Genomic DNA, 24,953 nt, shown 5'->3' on the forward strand with positions numbered 1-24,953 from the left:
ATTTCAGACCACCCCCCCAACATACACCCTAGAGTGAAGACCCCAAACACTTGGAGGGGGGCACGACCCCACATGAAGGGCTGAGAATCAGACCGGGAAGAGCCTTCTCAACAGCAACAGTGAAACCCAGCAGTCAGCGGAAGTCACCCCCCCCCCGCCCCCAAACCCTGGACTTCAGTCTAGAATCCTGTAAACGACCAATTCCTCAGCATAGCCCCAAAAACCAGCTTTCAGGCAGCCTTCCTTAGGAAGATACTACAGGACGTATGCCACCAAAACAAGGGAGTAAACCAGGAAAAAGCAAGACCCAGCCAACAAGAAGGGCAAAAGGGACTTTCCAGGAAGCAGAGGGAAGTAGGGAACATCTACAGGACTTGTAAAAACCAGAGGAAAAGCTATAAAACGTAGGTCATGTAGAACGTGTGGCTGCATATAGGTGTAGACCGGTAGGGAATCTGGAGGCTTCGTTCATGTGAACAGCTGCACGGAGAGGTATTCTCCGGACCCTTTGGAAGGCAGGGAAAGAACGAGTGATCTAAGAACTACGCGGCCGCAGAGAGGTGGCAATTAGACAGTCCGTTGCCCTGTGAGGACAGACGCGGGAGGAGCACAGGGACTCCGAATGCACCGACTAGCTCCACAAGCGTCAGTCTTGTAATGAGAAAGAACCCAGAACATGGGGTTAACGAATATGGGACCTGACGTCGGAAAGCTTAAGAAGGGGAATGGGGTCCCGAAGACTGAAGATTCCTCGTCAACCACAGCAACAAGTCCACACAGGACGGCTGCGAGCATGAAGAAAACAGGAAGCACAGTTAGCTCAAATTTGTGGGCAGGTGGGAAAAGGGGGGGTGGTTCTGTGGACTTTTGATCCAAGCAGGTTTTTTTAATGTTCATTTGTTTGAGGGGGGGAGGGGCAGAGAGAGAGAGGCACAGAATCCGAAGCAGGCTCCAGGCTCCAACCTGTCAGCACAGGGCCCGACGCAGGGTGGGAACCCTCAAACCGGGAGATCACAAGAGCCCAAGTCAGACACTCAACCGACAGAGCCACCCAGGCACCCCCTGCTCGAAGCAGGATTTTGTTTGGGGCACGAATGGATACCTTCAACTATGGGCACAGATGATCTTGATAAAGGTCATGAGCCGGGGAGGGGCAGAGACGGAGAGAGCGAGAGGATCCCAAGCAGGCTCCACGCTGGCAGCACAGAGCCCAGCGTGGGGCTGGATCTCATGAACTGGGAGATCATGACCTGAGCTGAAATCAAGAGACGCTTAATGAATGGAGACACCGAGGCGCCCTAATGGTGAAACATTTTGGAGGGGGAAGAGAGGGGAGGAACTTCCGTAAGAAGATTCTTCAGCAGTCCAGGTACCCACCCTGCTCGGGCTGCCTAGGCTCAGGGAGGCTTCAGGGCCTGTGGAGGTGCCGACGCGAAGCCCCGCTCCCCACGGAAGATGCCAGCCTGGTGAGCGCCCAGACCGCACTTAGAAGGCTGGTAAGGAAAGCCGGGAAGAGGCCACAAAGCCCCAGGCCAGCGGGCTCCTCGGGATGGAGGGGAGACGCTTCCCCGAGGGGTCAGACACAGCGTGCAGAGTGGAGGCCGGAAGCCGAGCCGGGCGGCCCCAGCAGCCCGTTTAGGACGCCAGGCAGGAAGCGCCCAGAGGAGAGCGGCAGGCAGTTCCCGCCCCGGAGAGACCGACCCAGGCGCCGGCGGTGCTTCTGGCCTCGTGTTGGGGGGAGAGGGGGACAGGAGGAGCCATCCAGGCGTGCCCCCTCCGCGGCCCTGGGGGTGCCCCTCTGCTCCCCACACCCGTTCATCCTGGGAAGGGCTTATAAACTTAACCGTTTATAGAACCACTTATAGAAAAAGCAGGAAGTACACAGATTTCCCGTACGTCCCCCTCACGGCGCCCTTCACACCATTTTGTCACCTCGCGACGCATTTGTTCCGATCACTGGGCCCACAGTGATGCACGTAGAATCCACAGCTCACAGCGGGGGTCCCTCTCGCTGCTGGCCAGATGTACGTGTATCCACCATCACGGCACCCTACAGAGTCGTCACACGGCCCCGGAATCCTGCACTCCGCCTAGTCCCCTCTCCCCCCAATGCTGGGCAGCACGGACGCTCTCCCCGTCGCCAGAGCATCACCCTTCCAGGGGGCCAGCTGGGGTCGTGCACGATGAAGCCCTTCCGGGCCTGCCTCTTGCATGCAGCACCCGGCCCGTGAGGCGTCCGGCTGTCCGGTGGCTGCGGGCCGCGGTGCCGTCACCCACCCCCTGGTGAAGGGCAGTGTCGTTGCTTCCGAGTTTCAGCAGTTACGAGTAACGGAAAAGCGCTTTCTCACAGAAGGAAACAAACCTAATCTCCGAACAAGGGATATGCTTTTAAGGTCCAGGGTCTATCACGTTCACGAAGACTGCCCCGGATCCGTTGCCTTCTCAGCTCAGGGGCACCTGGATCGCCCTGCTGGGGAGCCCGGCCGTCCAGAGCCTTGACCACGGCGTCTGAAGGGCAGCGGAGCACGCACGATAGATTCTGGGCTTCACAAGGGCCCATGGGGGTTGAGAGAGACGGACGCTTTTCCAAGGCCACACAGCAGGAAGGGAGAGATCCGAGTCTCCCTACTCGGCTGTCCTCAGAGCCGGAAGGAACCTCCATCCCCCCGTGGTCCCCGTCACGGGGGACGTCCACACTCCCGGAGGTCAGCAGGGCAAACGTTAAGTATTAGCTGGTTTGTAGACCGCAGCCAGATGGCCCCACGTGGTTCCTTCCGAGCCACACCCCCTGGGGACACCAACTCCGCTCGCACCATCCTGACCTCGCGGAAAGGGCAGAGGCACCTTAGGTGCACTGTGCGTCAGGTCCACCCCACGCCCAGGGCTTCTTCCACCGGGTGCCCAGAGTCACTTGCCCAGACTCCTGACGTTAAGGAGCTGAGCTAGGGCCCCGACCAGGTGTGCCCGATACCCGAGCCCACGTTCTGGGCAACGGTCTATCCTACTCCCCGAGAGAGAAGGGTGAGGTCAGCAACGAGGAATGCGGGCTCCGGCTCCAACCACCCACCGGCTCCCCACCAAGGCCGTGTGCTTCTCAAGCCCACAGTGTGCACAGCCGCTCCTACAGGATGGCGGAGAGGCAGGTGGCAAGGGAATGCACCCCAAGGGAAGCCCCCCAACATGGTAGCGGTACCCCCATCACAAGAAAGGAGGCCGGCTGTTTCCTCTGACGCCCTGACTGGGGAACGGTTCAGACACACAGGCTGACAAACCTGGGCATCTCACCCACCAGCCTCCAGCCCCACATCCTGCCGGGCCTCAGTGAGCAGGAACGCCCCTGCTCCCCAACCCTGATTCCTCCACCCCCAGCTGCCCCGCTCATTCTCCTCTGGGCACGAACAAGGGAGGCTGGCCGGAACCGGATGCAGCAGGAAGAAACAACTACTCTGAATCCCACCATCTGGCGAGCACCTTGCCTGGACCCATACTCCCAGAGGCCCACAAGGTTAGCCCGAGGTCAGGAGTTCACGGAAACGCTTGGGTGGGAGCCAGCGGGCGTGGGCAAAAAGGGAGGGATGAGCCCCTCTCAGGAAAGGGCTCGTCGCCAGAGTGGTCAGAAACCAGGCAGGTCTGAGTGTGGCCCCATGAGCCCAGGGAGATCTCCGGCCTCTGAGCCTCACTGGTCCGCATCTGTGAAACAGGGACGAGAACAGCACCCTGCGTGGTCATCATGGGGAATATACTGGTCAGTACTTCAAGATGGGGAGGGCACGGAGCAGTCACGCCGTTCGTGTAAAATCCGTCAGAAGGCCTTGGTGGTTTGAGAGGCGACCAAGCACAGAGGCAGCGCTGGAGAGCCCTACATCAGGAGTGGCTACTGTTTTGCCAATCCACAGTTCTCCTGGGAACTCACGGAGATCCAGATTCCCAGGCCCCTAGAGCCCCTGAGGCAGAGACCCTGGAACGTGCCACAGCCCCCAGGTGACTGATGCCGCTAAAAATCGAGAAGCCACGTTTTTCTATTAGAATCATCTGGAGAACTGAGGCGTTCTCACAGACACCCAGCCTACCCAGAGGCACAGACTCGGTGGGTGTGGGGGAGGCCTGGGCAGGAAAGCATTTTAAAAACCTCTTGAACGACTATTTTAGGGCTCTCAATGTCTCCTTTTTCACGTTATGTTGTTGGAGAACCAACGATCTCGGTGCCGAAAAGTCACTTACTGGTTAAGCTTCCATCGAACTTCAGACAGCAGCCTCCACGGCACACTTCCCCAGAAGATCTCCACCCTCCCATGGGTCACTTCGCAGGATCAGGACGTCATACACAGGCCAGAAGTACAGCAGGGCCATTGCTAAGGGCCCACGTGAAGACAAGGCTTAGTGACAGGGCTTGAACCTTCACCCCAGGCAGACACGCACCCTCAGCCAGAAACAAGAGCTGTCACCCCCAGAGACCACCTCTAAGCCCCAGGGAGACTTCCACAGGCCTTAGCTTCCAGAGTTCTGGGCTAGAGAACCCGAAGCAGGGGGAGGACCAAAGCCTCTGTGTGGGGCTACCCGTTCCAAGGGCCGAACAGAGGTGAGGGAGAAGTGGGGCCAGGACTCCCACCGAACCCCCTGGGGACAAGTCTAGCTCCACTACCAACCATGAGGCTGGGGAAATTACTTACCTTCCGTTTGCACGTCTGTAAGATGGTGACAGGAGTACCTAACCCAGTGGGACTTCAGCAAGAACAGGGACCGAACACGAAAACCGAAGACGATCCGAGAGAAGAGTGAAGAAGGAGCCCGGGGTGTTTGTATTCTGTGGAAGCCCCGCCTGCCTGGTAAAGCCCCACGGAGGCCCCCACCTGCCAGCTATAGCCCCACGGAGGCCTCACGTGTCTGCTATAGCCCCACAGAAGTCCCATCTGCCTGCTATAGCCTTACAGAGGCCTTACGTGGCTGTTACAGCCCCACAGAGCCCCCCACCTGCCTGCTACAGCTCCACGGAGGCCCCCACCTGACTGCCATAGCCCCAGGGAGGCCCCTGCCTGCCTGCTATAACTCCACGGAGGTCCCACGTGCCTGTCACAGCCCCACAGAGTCCCCTCACCTGCCTGCTATAGCCCAACAGAGGCCCCCACCTGCCTGCTATAGCCCCAGGGAGGACCCCACCTGCCTGCTATAACCCCACAGGCCCCACGTGCCTGTTACAGCTCCACAGAGGTCCCACGTGCCTGTTATAACCCCATAGAGGCTCCCACCTGCCTGCTATAGCCCCACAGAGGTCCCACGTGCCCGTTACAGTCCCATGGAGACCCCACGGAAGCCCCCACCTGCCGGCTATAGCCCCATGGAGGCCCTACATGCCTGTTACAGCCCCATGGAGACCCCATGGAGGCCCCCACCTGCCTGTTACAGTCCTACAGAGGCCCTATGTGCCTGTTACACCCCCACGGAGGCCCCACGTGCCTGCTACAGCCCCATAGAGGCCCCCACCTGCCAGCTATAGCCCCATGGAGGCCCCACGTGCCTGGTACAACCACATGGAGGCCCTTACCTTCCTACTATGAAGGGCCCCGAGGCCCCAGGTGCCTGCCATCTCCTCCTGGGGGTCCCTGCAAGTGCCTGCCATCTTTTCGCCGGGGTCCCCCAGAGTCAGCCCTCCCAGAGAAAGAGAGATTGATCAGTGGTTGGGGCTACCTCCTACAGCAACATCATTTCCTTTTCCACGACCCTTCCCTAAATCACAGTGTCACGGGCACCACTCTGCTATCTATGAAGCTTCCTTCAGGCCCCTCTCCACACCCCTAGGCGTCAGTTCTGCAGCGTAGAGAGAAGACCCTTACCCTCGTTCACCCAACCAGTCTGCTAAGTACCCACCACGTGCCAAGATGGAAACCATGCCAAAAACAAAGAACCCCTTGGATCTGAGACTCAGAGGGAGAGACATTAGGTGGCCACCACCGGTACGCAGAGGACTGGAGCAGGGCTTTGGATGGAGGCAGAGGGGCAGAAACGTGGTCGGGACCACCTCCGGTGGGGGGTGGAGGTGGGGGTGGGGGGTGGGCACTGAGCGCTTCCGTGCCTGGAATGACGGCCATCTCCATCCCTGTTAGGGTTCTCTCCAAACACAAACTCTGCCAAGTCCAGGAATAGATCCACCCCCCAGGGGGGAGGCTGGTAAGGACTTCTCAGCTTCCAGAAGATTCTTTTTAAAAATAAGTGGGAACGTCCGTTGGTGCAGACACTTTGGAAAACAATCTGGCAGTTCCTCAAATGACCATATGACCTGGCAATTCCACCCTTAGGTACGGACCCAGGAGAAATGAAAACACCTGTCCCACAGACACCTGCGCACAAGTGTTCACAGCAGCAGTAGGTTCCAACAGCCAAAGGTGGAGGGAAACAGGATACCCATCAGCAGAGGGCTGGCTGAACCGGATGTGGTCCGTCCACGCCCTGGAAAGCTCATGAGTCTTAAGGAGAAGCAGAGCTCGGGCACATGTTAGCGGATGGACCCAGAAAGCATCCCAGAGCCTGAAGGGCATGTATCATGTACGATGCCTGCATGTGAAATGTCCAGAAGATGCAAATCCAGAGACAGAGGAGTTTCGGAGGCCACCAACGGGACAGTGGGGGGGGGGGGGGGTAGGGAAAGGACAGTGGGGTACAAGGTTCCTCTGGGGGGATGGCACACGGCCCTGTGAACACACTAGAAACCACTGAATTGTGCACCCGGAGCAGGTGCGCTGTGTGGCATGTGAACTAAGCCTGCGCTTGGGTTAGCAGAGCCCCAGTAAGGAGGGGGCCGAGGCGTGCGGCAGCCCAGCCTTCCTTTGCCCTGGGAAGGGGGGTGACGGCCATCACCTCCACTTCCCATAATTGCCAGTAACCACCCTCCTGGATCCCCCTGTTTGCCAGGCTCCCTGGAGGGCTCCTGCCCTGGGACTGTTTCCGAGTGGTGTCCAAACCTCCACAGAACCGTGCGGGGGAAGAATGCTCCGGTCAGGACTCCCCAGGCGACAGAGGGGGACAGTATGATTTCAGACGTGACAGCTGCTCCCAAGGGGCAGGGTGGGAGCAGGGGCCCCCAACTTGGGGTGTGCAGACTCCCAGGGGGGCCACAGAAAGAATCAAGAGTCGTGGGGAAAGAAATTACATCCTTATTTTCACTGGCCTCTACTTGAGATTTAGACAGGCAGCAAATCACAGCAGTCGGTCGCCAAACCCGTGATCTTGTCACCAATAGAAACGGCACGTCCCGGGAGAGTGGTTGCAAACATCTGGGATATGGTTACACCCCAGGCCTGCCCCCGCCGGAGCAGGGCCAGAGTGCTCAGGAGGACCCTCACACCCACCCTGCTGGTGCCAGCACTGTGCCAAGGACGCACGGGGCCCGAGTCCCCATTGACCCCATGGATGCCAGCTCCAGGCTCATGCTGGGAAGGACGCTGGGGCTGTGCAGGTGTCTCCAGACAGAGCGGCGCTGAGAAAAGACCTGGAGGGCAGAGGGGAAGCAGGAGGGGCTGAGCGGTGACCGGCACAGAACCCTCCACCTACACCTCCCTGATGACTCAGTGTCCACGGGGCTAGGCCTGTGAGGGGCACACACTCCCTCCCTGCCACTCCCCTGCCAGGGTCTTCCTCTGACCTCAAGCCCTAGGGGACCTGGGGTAACAGTGAGTCACCCAACACGACTCTTGGCCCCCAGAAGCCTTGACACCCCTGGGAGGTAGCCCACAGGGCATGTCTGGGGAGGGGACGGGTCCTGGCTCAACCTCTTCCAGCCCCACCTGACTCCGGCTCCCCGCAGGGACTGGCCTGCGGCCTGATACAGGCTTACTCTCTCTGGGAGTCCCCTCCCTCACCTAGCTCTTCCGTCAGGGCCCAGGGCCCAGTTCCTCAGGAAAGCTGGCCAGACCCCACCCCAGTCCCAGATGCCTGTCACAGCCCAGGCTGACAGGCCCTTGAGCTGGGGTTCTCCCGAAACTACTTGGCTCAGCCATCAGCCAGAGTCCTTGAGGCTCGGAGAGGAAGAGCAGAGGGGACGCCGCTCTGAGACCCTCCCCAAACTGCCCACCCAAGGCTCTAACGCCTGCTCACACCGCAGTTCCCACCGGAGGGTCTGCCCTCCCTGCAACGAGGAGTAAACTGGACCGCCTCAGGGCTGGAGGGCTCGACACCCCGAAGGAGTTCCGGATGCTTCTGCAGGAGCCCCTCCCCTCTGGCTGCTGTGAGTGGAAGGGAAGGCCTGGAGGCAAGGGTCTGCTGGCCTCCCTGAGGGGGACTCAGAAGCCCCCAGTGCCAAGCCCCGAGGCCTCTCAAGCTCAGACACCCTGGCTCCAGCTTGCCTGGCTGGGGTCCCCAGCCTGGGGTTCTGCACCCCCACACACGTGGGGTGTCCCCAGCCCAGGGCTCTGTTCCATCGGCTGGTGGAGGCAGGGTCCGCATTGTCCCCCCTCCACTCGGGGCCAAACGGGAACTAGCTGGAGGGGGCTGAGCCCCGGCAGCCGGGGCTGGAGATCCGCGTTCACGGGCGCCACCTCCAAGCCCCCCACGTCCGGGGAGCTCGATCCCATTTAAGGCTCTGGCTCCCCACAGTCCTGACAGGCAGGCGCAGGGCTGGAGACCGAGGCAGGGTGCCTGCCCGGGGCGCTGGGGGCCGCGTGTGGCCCCCTCCCTCTGAGCAGCAGGACAGCAAGCTCCAGGGGGTTGGTGCTCAGACTCAACAGAAAGGTGTGTAAGGCGCAGGGTGCTGGGCGCCAGTGAGCGCGAGGCGGCTGCTTGAAAACAAAGGGCCAGGGAGAAGTAGCAGGTGCACCTGACCGCAGGAAGGGACATGTCCCTCCTCCCTCTGCCCTGCCTGTGGCCTCTCTGCTCCTCCCTCTCCCTGTCTCTCCCTCCCTGTCCGTCTCTCCCTCTCCGTCTCTCTCCCTCCTTCTGTCTCCCTCTGTCTGTCTCTCCCTCTCCCTCTCTGTCTTCCTCCTTCTGTCTCTGTCTCTCCCTCTGTCCCTCTCCCTCTCCCCCTCTCCCTCTCCCCCTCTCCATCTCTGCCTCTCCTCTGTCTCCGTCTCTCCCTCTCTGTTTCTGTCTTTCCCTCCCTGTCTGTCTCTCCACTGTCTGGCACATTCCTGCACCCCCCCACCCCCCCACCCCCCGCCGGTCCTGCTCAGGCCTCCAGCTAACAGGACACTCTGTGCTTGTGAACACTTCATGGCCACTGTCACCAGGGCCGCCTCCAGCCCCGAGAAAACCCTGACCTCTGCTATATTTCTGCCGCATTCTCTTGGGGATCCACAATTAATTTCCTCCAGATCGGGCCCCACACCGCAGACACAGCCACTCAGCCCCCACGCTGTCTGGGTGATGTGGGATCCCCAGGGAGCCTCCAGGCAAGGCTGCGGGCTGGGCCCTTCATCCCCAGGATGTTTATCTCCTGTTTGTCCTGACAGGTTGGTTCCGTGCAGACCCAAAGGGTCGGGCTGTGGCCTCCACAGCCAGGGAAGGCCCGACCACCCGCCTGACTCGGCCCCTCGAGTGGCTCCCGCACTTCCCAGGGCGGCCCTGCTCCCCCTCCCTGCACTTAAAACCCATGGAGCCTCTGTGACCTCGCCCTGCCATCCTCTGGGCTTGTGGGGAAGTCCCTCCCCCAAAGGCTTTCCCACACCCGCCAGGTCTCACCGTCAGCCCCGGTTCAGCTCCCTCCATCCCGTCAGCAGTAAAGGGGGACCTATGGGACAGGTGCATGGACACGGCCCCCTCAGCCAGTCCAACGGTCCCACGCTGCCCTGGGGCTATTTGCTGCTATCCCCGGGGCCGGCTCATTGCCAGGCACATAGTAAGTGCTCAATAAATACCTGTGTGGGTCCCAGCTACCCTGCAGACACCACGGCTGCCTAACTGCAGCCCATCAAAGCCTGCGCTGCGGGAACTGGACAGGATCCTCTGACCTCCTAGCCGGCGGGCAGTGGCCCGAGTCAACATTTACTCAACACCTACTGTGTGCCCGGCACCGTGCTAGGTACTCAACAGGCAAGAGAAAGGCATCCGCAGTTTATTTCAAGGAATCCACCATCCAATGGGAGAGGCAGCCGGCAAGCGGGGAGTCCCGGGGGGTCAGGAGTAGACGCTGGGGCTTACGTCACCGTGGTGTCTACAATACATTAAGACGTTTACAACTCAACAATAAAAAGACAACCCGAAGCGAGCAAGGGCCCGAACAGACGTGTCTCCAAAGACATCCCAGCGGCCAGTGAGCACGTGAAAAGATGTCCAACGTCACTAATCCTTAAGGAAATGCAGATCCATACCGCAGGGAGACGTCCCTTCACACCTGCTAGGAGGCTGCGATCACGGGGTGACAGTGACACGTGCGACAGAGATGTGGCATGGCCGGAACTCGCAACACGGCTGGCGGGAATGCAGAATGGGGCAGCAGCTGCTTGTGAGGTTCATCATGGGGCCGCCGTAGGACCCAGAGGACTCGGCAACCCCACCCCCGGGCACAGAAAGCGGTGTCCACACGAAAGCTTACACGAGAGTGTTGGCGGCCGCACCGTTCACAACGGCCCAAATGTCCACCGACCGATGAACAGACAAGCAAATGTGGCCACGCCAGGGAACATCACTGGGTCTTGGAAAGGAACGGAACCTGGCGCGGGCTCTGGCGTGGGCCCCTGGCCGCACCCAGAAACACCGTGCTGAGGGACAGGCCAGCCACAGGGGCCCCTTGGTGACGCCGTCCACCCCAAGGGTCCAGACCCAGCAAATCCAGGGACAGAGAGCAGACCGGCGGTTGTGGAGGGCGGGATGGCTTAACGCACCAGGGGTTTCTTTCTTGGGTGACAAAAACGTTCTAGAACAGGTGGTGCGGAGCTGCGCAGCCCCGTGAACACACCACAACCCACCAAACTATACGCTTCAAAAGGTAAATTTTACGCAAAACCACGTCACAACGGCATCATTCATCCGCTCTCGGGGTGCAGGCTTGATACGGAACAACCTCGGGGGCATAATGACAAGCAGGGAAAAGGTGACGGCAGAGCGGGGCCACGATCCACCGCTGGGGACTTCCACAGGTGTAAACAACCACGTGACGTGACGGCAGCTCGCTCACGGAGCATCTGCGTGCAGCAGGCAGGCGCGCACAAACCTTCACCTGGTCTCCCATCCAGCCTCCGGGAGCCCCCAAGGCGGGGCTCGTGACCAAGGACCTGACGGCTGGGGTCAGTCCCACCTCGTGTGATTCCGTTGCTTCTGGAATCCAAACCTTCCAAGTGACTCGGGAAAGTCACTCCATCCCCCAGCCTTCGTTTCCTTGTCTGTGAAATGGCCTCGTGGGGTGGTGGGGCCATAAGGTGACCTACTGGATGCAAGGGGTGAACACAGGGCTGGGACAACTCCACGTCCTGTCTCTGTTCCTGCTGTCCTCCGCACCCCCACCCCTCAGGGCCACCTGCCTCTCGGCCCGTCTACATCCTCCACACCGTCCTCCTTCTTAGGCCCGATTCTGATCCTGGCGCTTCTCGCCTCCAGTGCCACTCTCTCCTGACTTTGTGCCACCTCCCAGCGGACGGTGCCCCCATTCAGATCAGATGCACAACCCCCTGCTCCCTCCAGCCTCACCCAGCACGCAGCCTCTCACACCACACACCTTCCACACCAATTCCTGCCCCCAGACACCGTCCCGGACACCGCGCACCTGCCCAGCCACTGCCCCCACCCAGACCCAGGGCATCATCTCCCCTCCCCTGGACACGAGCACCCTCTGGGGGTCCCCAGCTTCCACTCTGGTCCCCATTTCCTTCCCCACCCAGCAGCCAGACTCATTACCCAAAGACACCGGCACAAACAGCAAGGGCCCAGCAGTTGTATCGCAGAGAGACCAAGGCTCACGTTCACGTAAGAACCTCTCCGTGAGAGTCTGCAGGCGCTGTGTCCATCATAGCCCCGAACGGGAAACGCCCCGGATGCCCCTGAACCGTGATGGGTACGGAAGCCATGGTCCAAGCACACGCTCACCCCGGACACCGGTCAGCAGTGAAGAGGAACGAAGTCTGGGCGCACACAGCGAGCTGGATGGGTCTCCCGAGAACCGCAGTGAGTGAAATAAGCCAGTCCCCGTAGGTTGCATACCCCACGATTCCGTGTATAGAACATTCCGGAAATGAGAAAATGACAAGATGGGGAGCAGAGGAGTGGGTGCCAGGGATGAGAGGGGGGAGGGTGCGGCTCTGAAAGGGTGGCAGGCCGGGGGGTGGAGGGGTCCCGGCTGCTGAAACCCAGTGTCCATGTTGATATCCCGGCCTCAACGCTGCGTGGCCCTTCCGTCAGGTGTTACTTTGGGGAGACAGGGTGGAGGGCACAACCGTGGGAGTCTAGGGGCATCTTGAAATTAAAACTTAATTATTCAAAAGCAGGAACACCACGGGGTGCTGCTGACCTGCCTAAACCCTTCAGCGCCCTTCCTGCCCTTCCTGCCGTGGCCTGGAATATGTGCTCACACCCTCCCTCCTCTCACCCTCTTCCTCCAGTTCAGAACCACACCCGTTCCAGTCTCAGGGCCCTTGCCCTGCTGTTCTCCCTTCACACACCGCCCCCCCCCCCGCCCCCTGCCCCCACTGCTTTTGGAGGGACTGTCATCCATGCATCAGCCAACCAGAATTTCTGCAGCTTTCCCTGCTACAAGGCCACAGGGAGGAACCCGCAAGAGCCAGTCTCTGCCCCCTCAGAGACTCCAGTGCATGGGGAGGGGGACAGGACAGCCACAGAGGCCGGTAATTACAGTGCCCGGGAGCACGCACGCACAGAGGCCCAGAGGCACTCTGGGGGTCTGAGGAGGGGCGCCCCGCACCATCCTCCCCAAAGTGCGTTTCAACCACAGCTCCCCAGATCCACCCACAGGGAGCCAGGCCTTTGAACTCACCAGCGAGCAACCAGCTGGCCAGGGGCGGGGCCCCAGAAAGGTCACGCACGGTCCCCAGGTGGACAGTGGGGCGCCAGCTCGCGGCCCCTCGAGGACCAAGAAAGCCTGCACTGGCTTATCATACAGGCCTCCCAGGGAGGCCCCCACCTGGTGCTCCTGGGAACACCCCACTGAAAATCCCTCCTGGGCTCCTTACGGTGAGACCTCCCCTCAGCCACCTTCAGAGGCTCCTTTCCTGCCCTTGTTTGTCCCCAACCCAAAGAGGCGGACGGGGAGCGGTGGGTGATTCTCAGGTCTGGTCCTCAGGACCCTTGCCCTGGATGGCCCCAGATGTGTGCCCTGGGCTAGATTCCCTCCTGGGGAGTCTATCCAAGGGCCCTGGGTGGGAGGTTTGAAGCGGACCACAAGATGTTGAGACCGTGTCAGCACCCCAACTTCCTACGACTCGCTGGGCCTCAGTTTCCCCTGCAGAATGGAGGAGTCATGCCTTCCTCCCAGAGGGACCGAGTGAAAGAAGGCACAGGTGGCTCCCAGCTCATGGCCAGACTGCTGACACCAGGCCTGTGGACCTGGTGGGGAGGGCGCGGGATGAAGTTCTAAGGATCACGTGCTGCCTGGTGGGGCAGACGGCCGAGTCCCGGCAGGACAAACTCAGGACTCTGAGGCCTTGGAGAGAGAAGGGGTGTGTTCAGGGGAGGGGAGGTGGGGAGGCCAGCTCTGCCCCCTCCAGCCTTTTCTCTGTACCCACAGGTCAGAGCCTGCTGGCTCCGGCCTTCCTCCCGTGTCCCACCTGCCGTGTGCGGTGATGGTCACGTCCGTGTGTCTGGGCACCTGTGGAGAACGGGAGGGTTCCTATCCTGGGGTCCACAGAGAAGTCTCAGGGAGTCCATGAACCCCCACAAGTACCGACAAAATGCCACATGTGTGCAGGGCCCTGCGTGTGTCCTGGGAGAGGACCCTCAGCCTCGCCATGCTCTCGGAGGAACCCGGGAGAACCCACAAGTTTATGAAATGCTGAGCAAAGGGTCACCAAAGGCCGGGGTTCAGGAGACCGGGCCATCCTTCCCTACCTCTGCATGACTGTGAGACCGCGGGCGCCTCCCTGGGCCTCAGCGTCCTCAACTGGAGAGCCAGGGGGTGGCCGAGATGACTGTCCTGTCAGGAGGCGCCCTCAGCGGGTGCTGCAGACTGCTCTAGTGTGCCCCCTCCCCTCACCGGCCCTGTGACCTCACCAAGCCCGGCCATCCTAGGAGCATCCCTTCTCCTGTCTTACATGGGAGCGCACGCCCTGCTTCACGGCGCTACTTTAAAAACTAGAAGGAGCAACGTTGGGGCGCCTGGGTGGCTCAGTTGGCTAAGCATCCGACTCTTGGTTTCGGCTCAGGTTCGCAGGATCAAGGCCCACGTTGGGTTCTGCGTGGACAGTGTGGAGCTTGCTTGGGATTCCCTCTCTCCCTCCCTCTCTGCCTCCCCATGCTCTCTCATGCTCTCTTTCTCAGAATAAATAAGCTTAAAAAGATAAAATAAACAAAAGGAGCAAGGACTCTGGGAAGGCACATAGGCCAGTACCCGGAACAAAGCGGACGCTCAAAAACTGGGAGTGTCCTTCTTGCAGAGGAATCTCCACGGCTCTGGGGTTCGACGTGAGCATGCTTGTGCTTCGGAGCACTTTCAAACTGAAGTCCGTGAGACCCTGTAGCGGGTTGGCCAGTGTCCCCCAGACAGACACGTCCACACCCTAACCTCAGTGCCTGTGAATGTGTGCTCACACGGGTAAAGGGTCCCTGTAGGTGCAATGAAGTTAAGGATCTCGAGAGACCGTCCTGGATTTGGGCTGGACCCTAAATCCAGGGACTGGCGTGGCCGTAAGGAAGGAGGAGGAGAGGGCAGAGACAGGAGGGGCTGCGTGGCGACAGGCCGGCACATGGCAGCTCTCCTCCTTGCTGTAACATGGGCACAATGCTTAAAAATCTGCAAGTCTATTTGTTTGTTTTTTTTTTTTAATGAAATACAACATGTACTTCATGAGCCACTTGACCCGGAGTTTGAAGAACTGTCCAGAGCAGCGGCTCTCGGCCCTGACGGCTCCCATCACGTTCCTGGGCCAGGAGGCCACCCTCCCAGAGCCAGGCTGCTGTGGTGCCAGGCAGAACCCCAGCAAGGCTCTTCACGGCCACCCTCTCAGTGATGCCCTGGACGAGTGCCCCCACCCCCCCACCTCAGCTACACGTTAGGATCTCCGGGACAGTTTTAAAAGAATCCCAATCCCAGACCCCCTCAGTCGGCATCTCTGGGTGGGGCCCAGGCATCAGCATTTTCCCAAGCAGCCAGATTCCGTGTGCAGCAGAGATTAGGAGCCAGATTAGGAGCTCCCGCATGCGAGTCACCTGGGCGTCTTGCACACATGCAGCTTCTGGCCCTGGAGACCCCCGTGCAGGGGTGGGGAAGAGGGACCAAGATTCCAGGGGTGGGAGAGAGGGGCCAAGATTCTGCATTTCTAAGGGGATGATCTCAAGGGGACCATCCCAGGGATTCTGCTGTGCACCTGGGGTTAAGAAGCACCAGCCTTGGGGCGCCTGGGTGGCTCAGTGGGTTGAGCGTCCAACTTCAGCTCAGGTCATGATCTCACGGCTCATGAGTTTGAGCCCCGCGTTGGGCTCTGTGCTGACGGCTCAGAGCCTGGAGCCTGTTTTGGATTCTGTGTCTCACCTTTCTCTCTGCCCCTCCCCCACTTAGGATCCTGTGTCTCCCTCTTTCTGTCCCTCCCCCACTCACACTCTCTCTCTCAAAAATAAGTGGACATTAAATAAAGAAGCACCAGCCTCCAGCCGTGCTTCTAAAGGTGCAGTCCCCAGACCAGCAGCAGCAGCACCCAATGAAACTTGTTAGAAATGGACATTATCAGACAGCATCTCCGGCCAGAAATGCAGGGGTGAGGCAACAATCTGCTTTCTGCACCTTCTGGGTGATTCTGACGCAGAGTCAAGTTTGCAAAGCACTGGCCTCGAGGAGCAACAGTGGGGGACAAGCAGCCCAGCCAGCAGTGCAGATGACCCTGGGTGTTTCCAGAGGCCTCCAGGAGCACCAGGGAGCTCCCCTGGGTCACCCCCGGGAAGCTGGGAGCCGGCACGTGTTGACAAGGAGTGTCAGGATTCCATCACAGAGAACATGCCTCCTGCAGGGTCAACAGACTTGGGGCAAAAATCCCCTTCCCACCATCGGAGCTCAGCGGACCCCTCCCCTGGGATGCCTCTGCTGCTCAAGGACACAGACGTCCCCCTTCGCTTCTCAGAACCCTCACCTGCAGTGTTTCCATCAGTCCCCAAACTCTGGAATGAGAAACCCCTGATTATTGTACACATTTTTGTCTCACATCCAGACTTTTTGATACAAGTCACATCCCCCTGTTTCTTGTACATTCCTGCAAGCTATGTTCGGCACACTGGCTGCTACTGACTGAATGTCTGTGTCCCCTAAATTCAGAGGTCATAAATGAGATGGTGTTAGAAGGTGGGACCTTCAGGGGTGGTGAGGTTATGGGGGTGGGGCCCTCATGAATGGGATCAGTGTCCTGATAAAGGAGCCCCCAATCGGCCAACATCTTGATCTCAAACTTCCCAGCCTCCAGAGCTGGGAGAAACACACACTGTCATTTAGAAGCACCGCCCACCCCCACCCCCCCCGCCCCGACCTGTGGTAATTTGCAACAGCTCGAACAGACGAAGACACAGTCAGACTCAGCAACTATTTCCAGGTTGATTCACTGAAGGTCGACCTGAACTGTTCTGTCTTTGCACCTCGAACGTAGTAGGGGCTCAGTAAATGCTTCTCAACAACCCAACAAATCGAGCCAAGGCAACCGTAGCGGTAAAGAGAGTTACGACACGGGTAGATAAAGGGCTGCTTGTTTTTCTGCATCTTTTCCAGCACTTTGGGACGCTGCTCACTACACAGTGCTCCAGCCGTGTCCTCTAGCCATGGCTGCATCGCAGCCTCACATCATGAGAACACCCTTGGGACGGATTCACTTCATTCTATGCCATCCGCCTCACTCATGGGAAACACTGGCAGGGCCTCTTACCAGCAATGACAGCACCAAGAGCAAAACAAACCCCATCAGGGACTTGTAACAGTGATGCCTTCAGAGAATTTTCAGTGAGGCTGACCTTTCAGTGAGGCAGGAGGGTCTCAGGGAACATTTTCCCTTTAACTATCAATGCCCGGGTGTAAGTTCTTGTAATGAGATGGACGTGTGGCAGGATGGTGAGTGAAATTACCCTGTATACGGCCTTGGCACACTTCATTCACTCCACAAACAGCATGCTGGCACCACTGTAGTCACTGGACACACAGTGGTGACCAGCATGGACCCACCCCTCCCTGCGTGAAGCTCACACTCTAACAGAACCTTCTGTGGCGGTGGACACATTCCGCATGGTCAAACACTTGGAATGTGGCTGCTGAGATTGAGGCACTGAATATCTAACTTTCATTTCATCATAATTAATTGAAATAGCCATATGTGGCCAGCAGCCACTGTGCTGGGCAGGGTTGTTCTAGATGAGTACTCCAGTGGTGCTGATTTAAGGAGGAAGGTGGCCCAGCAGTCTTTCGCGGGTTGGTACAGACAAGACCATTCCTCTGCCTGCCTCTGGTGCACCTATAACCATGCACAGTCCGTGAGAACTGAGACACACACAACCTGAGGTAGAGATGAACCTCAGACTCAGAGCACCTTGTACAAGTCTTACCAAAGACCTCACCTGGACCCACCCCGCTAGCCAGGAGATGCTCTCTCAGGTCACCAGCAGACACCTGGAGGCACCCAACTTTTTTGGAAAACAGGACAGTATTGAGATGCAAACAGCCAATGCCCCGGTGGTGGCATTCCTTGGAGTGTGGCCCCCAGACACCGACAGGGTGGGAACGGGCAAACTTCTCATGGCCAAATGTGCTGGACGGGTCAGGGCCAGGCAGTCACTGGCCGGGAGGCTCAGTTGGGCACCCTGGTTGTTAGAGGTGGTGTGGGGGAGGAAGGAGAGCAAAGCCATGGCGGCATGTGTGTGGCGCTCTCCAAGGTGCTGAAGAGACCGGCCGCTCCCCTATCCTACGCAAAGACTCGGTGGACCCAGAAAAACCCCTGGTCTGATGCCTAGAGCCTGTTTGAAGCACAGCCAGGACCCCAGGCGGCCCTTGCCTTCACCCACCACGTGCCTCACACAAGCCAGGAGACTACAAATTGGCGAAGTGGCTGGTCTAAGAGAGGGTGACCACTGTGGAAATTCCAAACACACATCGCCCCCTGTGGATCCCACGAATCCACTTATCCTGTGATATGTGGTCATCAAAGGACACTGTGAGTGTTACATCCACAGCCATCAGCCCATAATCGATAGCCAGCTGTCCTTACGGTTGTGCAGGCCCGGGGGGAAACCGGGGAGGGAAAAGAGCCCCGAAGAGACGCAGCAGAGGCTCCTGGCCCTGCCCGACAGCTGTGTTAACTGTTTCCGTCAGCCAGGGCTGCTCACTAACTACCCGGTGGGGCAGCTATTTCCAGAGGGTGCTGACCCTGGCCTCCTTGCCAGCTTGGGTAGAGCTCCTGATATAAAGCGCCCAACTCTGGCTATGTTGGGTGAGGGGTGCTCAGTAACACTTCTTCCTCAGCTATTATTGGCAACAAAGAACTAGTTATTTGCTTTTTCTTCCTGCTTTCACCTCCTGGAGCCTTTTCCCTTGCCAAAGTGGCTGAACCAGAATCTCTGAGGAGATGCTTTTATCTCCAATAGCTGAGTGCTTCTTTTGTTTCTGAAACGAACTCCCATTGGCCTATGTCTGGTGTCCCCGACCTGCTTCCTCCCTAACCTGGGACCTGGCACTGGGGTTTTCTTTTTTAAAAAGGTTGCCTTCACATATTCACGGCCTAGCATCAAAAATATGCCCAACGGTCATTTATTTTGATTGGATATGGGCTTCTTCCCCCTTAAAAGGGGGCATGACCTGCATAAACGTGTGTTTAAAGTGGAAACTAAGCCTCTCGCTCCATCTGTAACCTGAGCCTCGTCGTCGTGTAAGGCTGGCACTCTCCCCGCACAGGCACAGGGGCTCCCGGAGCTGGAGTCGGGAGGGGTTTGGAGGGCACACGTGGCTGTGTTTTGGGGGACGGGGTGGAAACATCTCCGGGTGACAGGTGTATTGTGCGTGTGTGTGCGCACAGGCGCAGAGGGCCTGGGATTTTGACTGTGGGCGTGTGTGATTTGTGTGGGCCGAGGGATCTGGGCCAGTGAACGGAATCTGCATTTGAGGGGGGAGGCCTGGTACGTGAGATGACTCACATCTTTCGGGCTGTGGGAGGGTTTATTTGTGGGGGTAACTTTGGTCCGAGGGGTCCTGTGTACATGGCACCAGGAGGAAATGTTTACCTGTGTGGCCAAGCGCAGGGGTGTAGAGAAGTGGAGAAGGGGCGGTGCGTGCAGGCGGGGCAGCGGGGGGAACACCCGGGTGGGCGCCTGTGCCTTTGCCTACAGCTCCTGGCTGCCGCGCCCAGAGGAGAAGCAGGGTGCGGAGGAAGAGGAAGGAACGAGGAGGTAGTTTTGCACAAGGGAGTTTAGAGAACGTGTTCCCCACAAAACCACAGGCTCTGGAATCGCTGTCCTGAGTGCGAATCCTGATGCCGCCCTGCACCCACCAGCCAAATCATCTCATCTCTCCACGCCTCTGCTTCCCAGTGTGGGAAATGGGAAGGACAAGAAAATCAACCCTGCATCAACCCAGGTACGGGAATGAAGTGCTATCATCCTGCAAACACTGGCCACACGGCTGGCACACGGTAAGTGTTTAGTATCGCCACTTATCATCATTTTCGTTATTACCATGATCACACCTGGCTATCGGTCCCGGTAACGGTCACCGTAAGCGACGCTCGTTGCACGTGTGCTGTGTTAAAAGAATAGTGATAAGTAAAAGTCAATGCTCACTACATCCCTGGCACAGCCACACACGCCACCTCAATTAATCCCCACCTACTTCACAGACATTATTACCAGCCCTTCATACAGATGAAGAAACAGAGGCTCAGAGAAGTCAAGTAGCTTGTCTGGGCTCACAAAGCCCAAATGGCTGCAACTCTATACAGCATGTGCTCGTGCCGCCCCGTGCCCCCAGGGCCTCACCCTCTCCACAGGGTCACCCCACAGACCGCAGAAGTCACTCAGCCCACGTCCACAGAAAACGCCTGCCTTGCACTTGGGGGAGGATAAACCTGGAAGGGGAGGAGTTGGCAGAAGCGGCCCCAGTTGAAATGGAGTCCATACCAATTCCAGCCAAATGTAGAATATGTTTGCCATGAGTGCATCATTCATGAAAATCGCCGTTTCCCCAAGTCAGCACTGGAACCTGTGCTGAGGTTCAGGAGCTGTGCTGATACCTGCCCCATATTCCCACCCCTTGTGCAAAGGAAACGTCAGACTGGAGTCGGGACCGTGAACTCATCAAGCCTCCGCCTGCCCTCCCTGGAAGCATGAGCCGCCACGCCCACCAGCATCCAGACCCAGAGCTGCGACACCCCCACTTTGGTTCCGCTGGCCTGACGGACTGCTAGAGGGCACACATTCTCCACAGTCACTTCCTTCCTGATGAGAAGCACAGACCGTGTTGCAGAAAGGTGGCCCCAGATGTCTGGCCTGATTATCCCAGGCCAAAAGGGTCAATTCGATTTTCCATCATGCCGTATCCCCAACCAGAAGGGAGCAGTCGGCCCTGGCGTCCTGTGCCTGTAAGCCTGCCTCGGTTGGCCTACAGGTGGTGTAATGTGGGGACACATCAAGGTTCCAACCGTTAGGAGCTAGAGATCCGAGAACACTGACCAATGGGAGGAAACATTTCTCACATCAACATATTGAACCCTAAACTCATGGCCAGCCACAGCATCAGATCCTCTCCCCCTCCCCGCACCCCCCCCCACCCGGTAAACACAATGGAATCATCACCTTTCCCTCTAAAGTGGAAGCTCTCTGAGGGCAACAATTTTTGTCTGCTTCACTCGCGGCTGGTTTCCCAGAGCCCAGAGCACCCGCTCATAGCAAGTGCTCAGTAGATATCTGTTGAACGGAGAACGGATTTCTGTGGGCCACCCAAGATGTCTGGGGAAGCTGGGCAGCCTAGAGAGCTGGACCTCACTCTTAGATATTCCAGGGAGTTCCACAGAGACAGGGGCTTGGCTCCTCGCCTCCCCAGGCTCCCATGTGAGGCCTAGAAACTGCTTTCCCGGCTCAGGCACAGCTGGGAACACCTCTGGAGGGACTGATGCGCAGAGCAGCATGGGCAGAGCCCCCAGGGTGACAACTACCCTTGGGCTCCCAAAGAGCCCAGCTGGGAGCTCCAGGCTGCTGAGCCGCCCACCTCAGCCACCCACATCTGCTGCCCAAGCCTCGCCGTGTGCACGCGTGCGCGCACACACACGCGCGCGCACACACACGCACGCATGCACACACACGGCCTAGAACCCGGAGAAGGCTGTCTGCTCGGTCCAGCCCCTGCACTCCAGGGTCCAGAAGGCTCTCCAACCTGCTCCGTGAAAACAACAACAGCAAAGAGGCCGCCTGGGACGGGGCTGGGCACGGCTTTGACAGGCAGGAGCATTATATAATTAACTGCCCCCCACGCCTCCTCCCCTTTGAGTAATGATGAACCCTGCCTCTCAGTTGCATAAGCCAAAATAATAATTACTCTCCAGCCCTCCATCACTCCTGGATGTGGCCAGGGAGCAGGTGTCTAGTGCCTGCTTCCTAAGATGTGGAGGCAGCAAGCAGGCAGGGAGAAGACCACACGTCCGTTCATGATTTCCATGCCCAGCAGAAGCACACAAGTCACTGCTGCGCCCCACGCCTTTCCCAGGCATCCATGCCTGGAAAATTAGCAAGCCGCCAAGAGGGAGGCACAGAGCCACTTCTGAGGATAAGCTCCCAGGTGGGGGAAGGGGGCATCTGGAGAGCAGGCTTGTTCGGGGTCTGGCTTCCAGGAACAGAAAATGCTCCATGCCTGTCGGATGCAAGGAGGAGTGGACACCGAGGTGTCCGGGACAGGGGCACAGCTGCAAAGGAGCCCCGGCCGAGGCTCCCTGCACGGAAACCATCTTACAGCCAGGACAGGCGGGCGGGCTCAGCCCTGAATGTGGTGGCATGTTAGAACGAAGGCACAGAGCATTCCCTAAACTAACGGCGAAAATGATTCAGCCACTGGAAGGCGAGATTCCTGGGCCTCCTCCTCCCTCCCTCCAGCAGCCTCTCCGGCTGCGCTAGCCCGCGTCCAACCACCTAGAAGTTTATTGCCGTGTTGTGTTGCTTTGGGTTTGTGCTCCTCTCCCAATCGCTCCCTTTCCATTGGCTTGGGTTCATGAGGACTCAGGGAGGCCTCTCGGCACCGCAGGAAAACAAGAGGCAGAGCTGGGGCCCGACTCCCGGAGGCCAGCACTGAGGGAGCTCTGCCAGCAAGGGGGAGGGGCCCTCTCCCAGCTCCCCTCTGCCCTTGGTGGGTCCCAGAGGAGGCCGTGAGCCCAGGGCCCAGGGCGAGTCTGGCCTTTCCAGCAGGTCTCTGGCCTGCGCTTGGATGATGCACTGACCCTCCACTCAGCTCCACGGCTCCGGGGCTGGCTCTGCTCCTGGAAAGCCCCCAATACCCTTCCCCTGGCACAGGGGCGCTGTCCCCCCACCAGGCCATGGGGCAACCTGTAGCCAGGGCAACTGTGGCCTCCAGGAAGCCCCAGGAAATGCCCGGGGTGCTCACGGCCCCCCCCCGCTGGAGGGAGAAGCTCAACTTCCCCAGAGGTAAACAGAAGAGGCAAGAGAAGAAGGTCCCTCCTCCTCCTCCCCTCAGCCCCTGGCCCGGCCCCCCCCCCCACCCCCCTCCCCCCGGGCGGCACCTACCTCCATCTGAGTAGGTCTCCGTGCCATAGCCGTCCTGCAGGCCGTTGCTCCAGGTCCCTTCGTACTTGGCCCCGTTGCCCGTGCACTCCCGCACCCCGTAGCGCCCCTTAAATCCGTGCGTCCACTCGCCCTTGTACACCCACTTCCCCTTGCTCTCCAGGCCGATGCCGTGGCGCTTGCCCTGCGCCCAAGTGCCCTGGTACGTGTTGCCGCTGGGCCAGGTGTAGACGCCCAGCACCTCGAAGCCGTGGCTCCACGAGCCGGTGTATTCGCCTTGGCCCTTGGGGCCGGTGCAGACGCCATGGCCGTGCGCCTTGCCGTCCTCCCAGCCTCCACAGTAGGACCCTCCATCGTCAAAATTAAACCTACCCCCACTGGACATGCATGTAACTCGGTTTGCAAATCCCGCAAACGGTGAAAAAAAAAAAAAAAAAAAAAACAAGGCGATCAACAAACCGGATTCTTGGTTGGCTGGCTGGCTGGTTTTGTTTTGCTTTTTTTTTTTTTTTTTTTTTTTTTTTTTTTTTAGGAAGAATAGAGAAAGCGAAAAAACACAGCGAGCAGATCCCGGGCGGCGGGAGGCCGCGGCGCCGGCTTCGGCGGAATTTAAGTCAATTGGGGGCGATTATTCCTTTTCGAGCTGCGCCGCGGAGCCTGACCAGCGTCTCGCGCTCCCGCTGGAGACAGGACCGGAGGGGAGGAGGGGGGGGGGGGGGAGGGGAGGGGGAGGGAGGGGGCAGGAGCAGGAGCGTCTGGTGCAAACGGCTCCACCTCAGCGGCAAAGGGCCAAGAGGAGGAGAGAAAGAAGGGAAGGGAAGAGAAGGAAGGGGCAGGATGAAGGAGGAGGCTGAAGGACAGGGGAGAAGAAACAAACAAGGAGGATGCACGAGAGGAGGGAGACAGAGGGAGGAGCGGGGGAAGAGGGAGGAGGACGGCAATGGGACGGAGGAGGGAGGCTGAAAATATTGGGGGAAGCGGGACGGGAAGGGAGGCGTGAGGAGGCGGAGGCTGCGGCGAAGGCGGAGCGGCGGCGGCAGCAGCAGCAATGCGGCGGGGCGGGCTGGCGGGCGGGCGGGCGGCGGCGGCGGCGGCGTGCGCTCCGGGCCCGGCTCGCGCGCTCGGGCCGGCGCGGCGCGCGCGCCCGCACCACACCCGCGCCCCCGACCCGCGCGCCCCCGGCCCACACCCTGCCCGCGCGCCCCGCACCCCACCGGCGCTCCCTCACCCCCACCCCCGATCCGCTCCCCTCCTGCGCCCGCGCGCCCGCGTCCCGGCTCCCCGGCTCCCCGGCTCGCGAGTCGCCCTTGCGCGCCCCCGACCGGGCCCTCCGCCCGCGCACCTCCCCACCCGCCCCCCGACCCAGCCCGCTGCCCGAGCGGCTCCCACCCGCGCGCCCCCGCACCAGCTTCCCGCCGGCGCGCCCGCCCCACCCAACCCCGACCCGCGCGCGCCCGAACCGGCCCCCTGCCCCGGGCGCGCGGGCGATCTGGAGAGGGGCGCTGCGGCGCCGGGGCGGAGAGCGCAGGGCGCGGGCGGGGACCCCCGGAGCCCGCCCTCCCGCACCCCCTACGCGGCGCTCCCGCCCGCCCCGCTTCCCCCTTGCCGGGCCGGCCTGGAAATTGGGGTCCAGACAGGTCGCCCCAGCACCCCCCCTTTCCCGGGACTTAGATTTAAAGGGACAGGAACTGCGTAACGGGAAGGCGCCCAGCACCCAGGGCGCTCTCTGCCCCCTCCCGGGAGTCGGGAGGTGAAGCCTGGCAGAGCAGGCCTGGGGCGTTCTGGGGTGCCCTTCGCGTTTCCTCTCTCCCACCCTGCACCTCGCCCCTGGCGCCTGGCTTCTATCTGCGACACCTGTCCCTGGCTTCACTGGAGAGGCTCTTGGCAGACCACAGGTGGTTGGTTTCCCCTAGGACAAATAATCCATCCTTCTTCCTTACAGACAGTTTGGGGGCCACATGTGGGAGGAAGGGAGGCAGCTGCCCCAGAAAACATGTAGTTGATGAATGTCCCCTCCCCAAAAATTAACAGAAAGGCGAGCCACACGCATGTCTGGGAGTAAAGACACCCAAATACCGTCCCTTCCCAGCTCCCTGGCCAACAGGTAGCCCCCAACTCCCGGAGCG

At 59.7% G+C, this 24,953-nt stretch overlaps 1 protein-coding gene across 1 annotated transcript in view; it reads right to left on the reverse strand.

Moving 5' to 3' along the window:
* The window catches only part of JPH3 (junctophilin 3), a 76,029-nt gene extending 52,465 nt beyond the window's left edge, over window positions 1-23,564 (reverse strand). The window contains exon 1 of the mRNA XM_030298162.1: window positions 22,831-23,564. Within this exon, the coding sequence (XP_030154022.1) occupies window positions 22,831-23,212 (382 nt within the window). The 5' untranslated portion in view covers window positions 23,213-23,564. The remainder of the gene's footprint in view (window positions 1-22,830) is intronic.
* Between the last annotated feature and the right edge of the window lie 1,389 nt (window positions 23,565-24,953).

This window comes from Lynx canadensis, chromosome E2 (assembly GCF_007474595.2).
Source record: "Lynx canadensis isolate LIC74 chromosome E2, mLynCan4.pri.v2, whole genome shotgun sequence".
NCBI classification, from domain to species: Eukaryota; Metazoa; Chordata; class Mammalia; order Carnivora; family Felidae; genus Lynx; species Lynx canadensis.